General features: G+C 33.3%; 1 protein-coding gene across 1 annotated transcript; it reads left to right on the plus strand.

The window, feature by feature from the left end:
- The first annotated feature begins 2,422 nt into the window (after nt 1-2,422).
- On the plus strand, nt 2,423-7,042 carry LOC122279734 (auxin transporter-like protein 2). The gene is made up of 9 exons (XM_043090532.1): nt 2,423-3,172; nt 3,386-3,600; nt 3,713-3,898; nt 4,047-4,159; nt 4,261-4,444; nt 4,524-4,621; nt 5,263-5,470; nt 5,580-5,837; nt 6,485-7,042. The coding sequence occupies exons 2-9, from the start codon at nt 3,430-3,432 to the stop codon at nt 6,695-6,697; spliced, it is 1,431 nt and encodes a 476-aa protein (XP_042946466.1). The 5' UTR covers nt 2,423-3,172; nt 3,386-3,429; the 3' UTR covers nt 6,698-7,042.
- The last annotated feature ends 729 nt before the right edge of the window (nt 7,043-7,771 follow it).

Genomic DNA, 7,771 nt, shown 5'->3' on the forward strand with positions numbered 1-7,771 from the left:
TAAAAATTTATGATAAATTATAGGCGATGAAAATGACTATTTGTAACGAAAATATATTCATTTTCACAAGAAATAATTTTAAGAGAGACAAAAAAAAAATTGATACAAGGTTTCCATACGTAGTCAAAAAATTCAATCCGAAGTAATACTAAAACTTGAAGGATCCATATTTGTTGGTGTAATTTTTTAGCGTGGCCAGATCTCAACAATACAGTCAATTAACCAACGATGATGACTTGAGTGTTGATATGATGCTCGAATACTTATTTATGAAATAAATAATAAATAAAATATATAAAATGTAAATAAAGAGAGAGTCACCAAAATTTACGTGGTTTAATATAAAAGCATACGTTCACATGTCATAATTATTTAATTTATGTGGTTCATTTAGGGCCAAAATTCACTATATTTAATGATTTTACAATTTCTTTTTAGCTCCTGTAGCTCTCAATAAAACAAAGAAAAATATGGTTGAATGGGGTTGAACAAGATGCTTTCTAGAGAGAGAGAGATGCTTTCTAAAGATTTAACTATTGATTAAAAAATCTTCGACTGTTAGATACTATTAGATGGTATCCAAAAGAGAAGGATGAGCTTAATTATCCAGTTCGGTTAATAAGTTAGATTTAGATAGTGAGTTGAGATGATATAAGTTATAATAAAAATTAAAAGTTAAATAAAATATTATTTTTTAATATTATTATTTTATAATTTGAAAAAAGTTGAATTATTTATTATTTTTTTATATTAAAATTTTAAAAAAATTATAATAATTAAATAAGATGGCGGTCATATGATCAGAATGGTAGGCTTCTAGTTACGAGATTAATTAATTGATGCAAAAGAGTTATAACATCCTTTTCAATAAAGGAAAAATAAATTTATATAGATATTTGAAGTCCTAGTGCATGCACATATGCTCATTTTGAAAAAAAATAAATAAATAAATTAGTAAATTTAATTGAGAACTACAAGAATTGCATGAAACAACTTGTATATTCTATAAGTGTATCTAAACAACTTGTATATATATATGGTGTTGATAGAGAATGAGTAACAATTAGAACATAACACTATCAAATAATTAATTCTCGGATAAGAGGGAGAGTGTTGATGGAATGAATGTCAGAGGAAAATGAAAATGAAAGGAATGAAGGGGAAATTAAATTCCCGGAGCAATTGACGGAGCATTAAGGGGTTTCTCTAAAGTACTCTATACGTAATTATGGTCAATGCAAATGGATAGGGAGAATCAGGTTCCGAGGCAGAAATTAGAAGAGGTTTCGGGTAGAGATAGATATGAAATAATTTTTAAAATTTGTTGTAATATTTCTTTTCAAACATAGTTAAAATATATTTTTTTTTAATTTTTAATTTTTTCATTTAATTATTACTTAAGTCTCGTTTGCTTTTACATATAAAATGAAAGTTAAATAAAATATTACTAAAATATATATTTTTAATATAATTATTATTTTACATTTTAAAAAAATTAAATTATTTATTATATTTTATTCATACTATTTCCTAACTTTATAATATTTTTTCATACATTTTATCTATTTTTTTCCTTTAACTCAACTTATTTCACTATTATTAATGTCCAAACTAGCACACCCTGCAATATTAATCCCGACCCAACAAATATAGTAGTTTTTTAATATTACTTTCGTTATTAATATTTAGAAATAGAACTCTAAATTAAAGAATAAAGTGGAATTTATTTGTTTGAAGTAAAATAATTTATACAGTCTTAAATTATGTAAGTTGATATATTCTCATTGAAAAAAAAATATGTAACTCGTATAAAAGAAAAGCTAAATTTTTATGATAAATTATTTTATTTTTTTTTGCATAGAACTTTTACTCCTTATAATTATATATAATATTACTGTTATTTTAAATTTAGAATCCTTTAAGGTAAAACGTTATAATTATCTTAAATTTTTATATAATATAATAAATAATTCAACTTACTGAAATTTTAAAATAATATTAATATTAAAAAATATTATTATAATAATATTTTATTTAACTTTTAATTTTCATTTTAATTCATTATCCAAAAGAAAGTTAAACACATGAGTTATCTGAAGCCCAACAATGAGAGTTGGGTGTGCCGCCTAGTACATTTAGATATATTTTTTTTATTGTTTTCATATTTTTTAATATATGAAAATATTTTTAAAAATATAAAAAATATATTAAAAATCACTTTCCTTAATTATTAAATAATAAAATAAATAAAAAAAATTTATGAAACGGTCAAATAAAACGGTAACAAATAGGCGGCATATTAACTATTTTTATAAACGCATATCTCCAACTAACTTCATTAGTTTACAGATGACCTCGACGTCGAAAGCAACATCGTTGAGCGGGTTTTTTGGGGCTATAAAAAGATGTCCGTGGCATTATTGGGTTCTCACTGATGAGAACAACGTCCCAGTCACTTTGCTCTACTACTCAACTGCTTTCTCACCAAACGGAGACCAGCACACTCGAATCGGGAATTTGGAATTCAGGGAATTCGTCTCTCTAACCTTTTCCTTTTTCTCTTTTTAAGGGAGGGAGAGAGAGAATTTCAGAGGAGAAGAAAAGACCTGCCCTAACCTCGTTTTGGTATTGTTTATATATATAGAGAGAGGGGGTCTGAACTTCGAATAGAATCAAAAAGGGTCTTTTTCTTCTTCATTCGCAAACACCCTCAAAACAGCTTCAGAGATTTTTTCTGCTTTTGAGGTCTCGCCGTCTTTTGGGGCTTCCGCACTGCCATTTCTCTGTGGAAATTGGTGGCGCATTGAAAGCGGAGCTTTTATTGAGCTGAGTTTGGTTCTAATTAAACGCGCAGAGACCCAGATTTTGCCCCCATTATTTCGACGCATTTAAGACTCTCTCTCCCGCTGCGAAATCTTGCGATGAAGAATTCTTATTGCCCTGCCTTCAACCGTACCGCCAACCTGCACTCGTTCTTTCTCTGAAGCCACTAATTTTGTCATTCTGAAAACAAGGGCAAAAGGTGATAATACTGTCATTTTGTGTGGAGGACAGATCTGTGGTTACTTAATCCTCTAGCGAAAGAGACCTCTCGAGGAAGGAAGTTGAAAGTGCTACTGAGTTTGCGTTTCCTTTTTGGTTATCTCTCTGCAGGCTTGTTAGTGAGAAACATGTTACGATTCTGCTCCTTTGCTATTTTCAAGTTTCTTTTCTTTTTTTCCCTTCGTCTGTTTTGGACTGTGTGGAAGATAATGTTTTTTCCTTGTTTTAAGTGCGGAAGGAGTTTTTCTGATAGTTTGGATCTGGGGTCTTACTGGCTTTCATTTTCGGGGGCTGCGTTAGATGGTAGATTTTTGTCTCATTTACTGTCTTTTATATGTTTCAGATCTACAGGGATTTCGACGTTGCCTTAGGAGAAAAACGGAGACAATGTTGCCTCAGAGGCAAGCAGAGGAAGCCATAGTCCCCAACATTAGTGAGACAGAGCAGGAGGGAAAAGATGAAACGGTTGCGGAAGAGCATTCTGTGTTTAGCGTCAAGAGCATGCTCTGGCATGGTGGCTCCGTCTGGGACGCCTGGTTCAGTTGCGCATCCAACCAAGTAAACGCATCAGCAAAAACAATTACGAAAAACTATATAGAGAGAATCGATTTTTAACATACTGATATTTGTTCTAAACGGATAACTAAATTTTGGTCCTTTTTGTCTGCAGGTTGCTCAAGTGCTCTTAACGCTACCTTACTCGTTCTCTCAACTGGGTATGTTATCGGGGATCTTGCTTCAAGTATTCTATGGAATGATGGGAAGCTGGACGGCTTATCTGATTAGCGTACTGTATATAGAGTACAGAAGCCGGAAGGAAAAAGAAAATGTCAGCTTCAAGAACCATGTGATACAGGTTGGTTTTGCTTCTCAGAAGCATCAGCATCACTTATTCCTAATCAACCAAAAACATCTAGCTAGGGGAAGAGATAAAAATTCAGATTACTGTAGCCCAACCCTTTAGTCCAACTATATACCTAAAAGCACGCTGCTTTCGATTGCAGTGGTTTGAAGTGCTTGATGGCCTACTGGGTCCTTACTGGAAAGCAGTGGGGCTTGCTTTCAACTGCACTTTCCTTCTATTCGGCTCTGTGATACAGCTTATAGCCTGTGCTAGGTAAGATCTTTAGTAAAAGTTCTCTCTCGCTCTTTTCGGTTAAATCTGATCTGGGTTTTGTTGGATATAAACTAATATTTGTTTCTTCCTGTTGAGCACAGTAACATATACTACATCAACGATAATTTGGACAAACGGACTTGGACCTATATTTTTGGTGCTTGCTGTGCTACTACAGTGTTCATACCTTCATTTCACAACTACCGGATTTGGTCTTTTCTCGGCCTTGGAATGACCACCTATACAGCTTGGTACTTGACCATAGCTGCTTTTGTTCATGGTCAGGTAAATAAAACCGAGGTACCCTTATGTCTCCAGCCCTTTCGACTGTCTTTCAGGAACATAAATCTTGAGGTTATTGCAGGTACCGAATGTGGAACATTCCGCTCCAAAAAAACTAGTGCTATACTTCACCGGAGCCACCAACATACTCTACACGTTCGGGGGCCATGCTGTCACTGTGTAAGCCCATACTACTCTTCTTTTACTTGTTTCTACACGGCTTCTGTCTGCAGCTTTTGCGGCCATCTCGGTGTTGGCGAGAGCGAGACATATTTTTATATTACAAATATTATGCAATCTAGTTTTGTTTGCTCGGAAACTTTACCCTTCGCACCTTTTCTCTAGGCAACATGCGCTGTAAAATGTCTTACTTTCTAGTTTAACCGAATGCATTGAAGTTTTTAACAAAAAGTAAACTATATTCGTAACATGTCCTTTGACAATTACAGTATTTTATCTCATTTTATTTAATTATTATAATTTTATAATTTTTATAAATTTTAAAACATAATAATATTATAAAATAATATTACAGTAATGTTTTATTTAATTTTTAATTTTTATCTCAATTCATCTCATTTTAACTTACACTTCAAACGTTTGTCTCCTCGCCTTTACCCGTAAAATAACTGCCGTGTCATTGTATAACAAATATTTCAAATGAAGCAATAAGAGTATTAACAAGTGTTCCTAAGTTTTCACATGACCCTTTAATAGCTGTTTTGGGGATTAATGCTGATGATTATTACTAAGCCATCCTAGATTTACGAGAGCCAAAACTGATTCTAATCAGCGATTTCTGGAAAAATAAATGTTTTCAGGGAAATCATGCACGCCATGTGGAAGCCCCAGAAATTCAAGTACATATACCTAATAGCAACTCTATATGTTTTCACACTAACCATTCCCTCAGCGTCTGCTGTTTATTGGGCGTTTGGAGATCAGCTCCTCAATCATGCCAATGCCTTCTCTCTCCTCCCCAAATCTGGCTTCCGTGATGCCGCTGTTATCTTGATGCTTATCCACCAGGTTCTTTTACTTAACCATACGACTAGTAAAATATATATTGAGATTGACCAGAATCTGACATTCTGCAATATTTTTGTTTTGTTTTGTTTTTTTAATGAAACGGGTGCAGTTTATAACATTTGGATTCGCATGTACGCCGCTGTACTTTGTGTGGGAGAAGGCGATAGGGATGCACGACACAAAAAGCGTGTGTTTAAGGGCACTAGCAAGGCTACCAGTGGTTATACCCATATGGTTCTTGGCAATAATATTCCCATTCTTTGGACCTATTAACTCTGCAGTTGGGGCTCTTTTGGTTAGCTTCACTGTCTATATTATTCCTGCTTTAGCCCATATGCTCACCTACAGAAAAGCCTCTGCTCGACTGGTAAATAAAACATCTTTACCATATCTTTTGATTTCATTAGACTTCCACTCACTTTTTAGTTTTTACACCTTCTCTACTAAGCCACACTCTTATCTGAAAATGGCTTTAAACATTATAGTCTGTGTATCTGGGATATGATAAAATTGACATCATTTCATTACTAATATATAATTATATAGAGTTGGATATGACACAAACATGGTCTCATGAACACAAATTGTCATCTCCGATGAGCACCCTAATTGATGGGCATTCCCACATTCCATGGTTGCAAAAGTGTGCAACCTGTGTACAAAAGCATTTATTGCTCTGATTTGGATATATTACTAGAAAGAAATGAAATAGGTGTGGTGTCGCTTTCGTTTTAGTTATAAGCTGCAGTCGGAGTATTGTACTATATATATATATATCTAAGATGAGCTGGCTGACTTGACTAACTTGTTTTCAATAATTCAGTTTGGACCATAGCCTCCATAATCAATCTGTCAAAGAAAGTCACCAACCTCTTAAATTAGTTTGATGGTAGAATAATCTGGGGTCCTTCGTTTTCTGTCAAGATGTATCTGTCTTTGGGGAAAGTCCAGTGGGGTCTTAGAATAGTGTGATTGAAGTCGAGATTATTTTTGTTGATTTCCCTGTTTGTGCAGAATGCTGCAGAGAAGCCTCCCATATTTTTACCTAGCTGGACTGGAATGTATGTGCTCAACACATTTGTGGTGGTGTGGGTTCTGGTGATTGGGTTTGGGTTTGGTGGATGGGCCAGTGTGACCAACTTCGTCAAGCAAGTTGACACTTTCGGCCTCTTTGCCAAATGCTATCAGTGCAAGCCTCCACCACCGGCACCAGCCTCTCAGCACTGAGCTTACTCACAGATCATCTCTCTCTCTCTCTCTCTCTCTCTCCTTTTTTTGTATCATACAAGGGGAAGTAGTAATATTTCCCCTACATGTGATGTGTGCTGGGTTTTCCTTTTTTTTTTGGATCATATATATATATATATATTTTATTAAATTAGTTTGTAAAATTGTATGTTTGTGATGATCCTCTTGCTATCAAAGCATAGGTTAAGTAAATCATATTATATATATATGTTTAGTTGTTTTTTTCCTGTTTGTTTCTTTTGCTTCCTATCTCTTTGTTGCCCTTTTTAACTGTTGGGATATGTTATAAAATGGTTTTCTGGTCTTCTCAGCTGTGGCCTTCCCCATCTTATCTTATCATTACTATCATGTTTCCAAAGCCTATGTTTCCCCATCGTACAAATATCGCAATGGTATGGGCCGGTTCAGTCTTTTCGGTTTTTTGTTGTCTACGTGGCTTTGCTTTATCTAATCTATCCATATGCTTTGTTGAGTATTCCAATAAAAACTTCAGTATAATTACTATGGTCAATTAAAAAAAGAAAAAAAATATCATATTTATGGAGAGTTGGGTCTCGACATTGGGTCTCAACATCTCTTTTTACTTATAATTAAGAAAGCAATTTTTAATTATATTTTGATTTATTTTTTATTTTTTTAAATATTTATGATGATTAAAAAAATATGAAGAAAAAAGAAAAATATATTCGAGACATTTGATCGTAGTGCCGCTCAAAAAACAAAAAACAAAAACAAAATTAAGAAATTGCAGTATAATTACTACTGTCAATTAAAGAAAAAGGAAAAAAAATTAAAAATTTGAGGGTGTTTTCTAGTCTCAATTTTCTTGGACTGATCATGTTTTATGAAAAGGCTGGAAATGGACTTTTATTTGAATAGCTCCTTCCGAAGTTTGACCATGGCTTCCTTTGTTTGTCATGAGCCTATCTTCAACTTTACGAAGAGATTACTTGAAGTAATTTTTTGTCCAGAAATATTTTTCATTACAATTATCAAATAAGCGGAGGAAAATAAATATTTTTAAAAATTATTTTTTCTAAAAATAGAAAAAAA

This window comes from Carya illinoinensis, chromosome 10, assembly GCF_018687715.1.
Source record: "Carya illinoinensis cultivar Pawnee chromosome 10, C.illinoinensisPawnee_v1, whole genome shotgun sequence".
Lineage (NCBI taxonomy): Eukaryota > Viridiplantae > Streptophyta > Magnoliopsida > Fagales > Juglandaceae > Carya > Carya illinoinensis.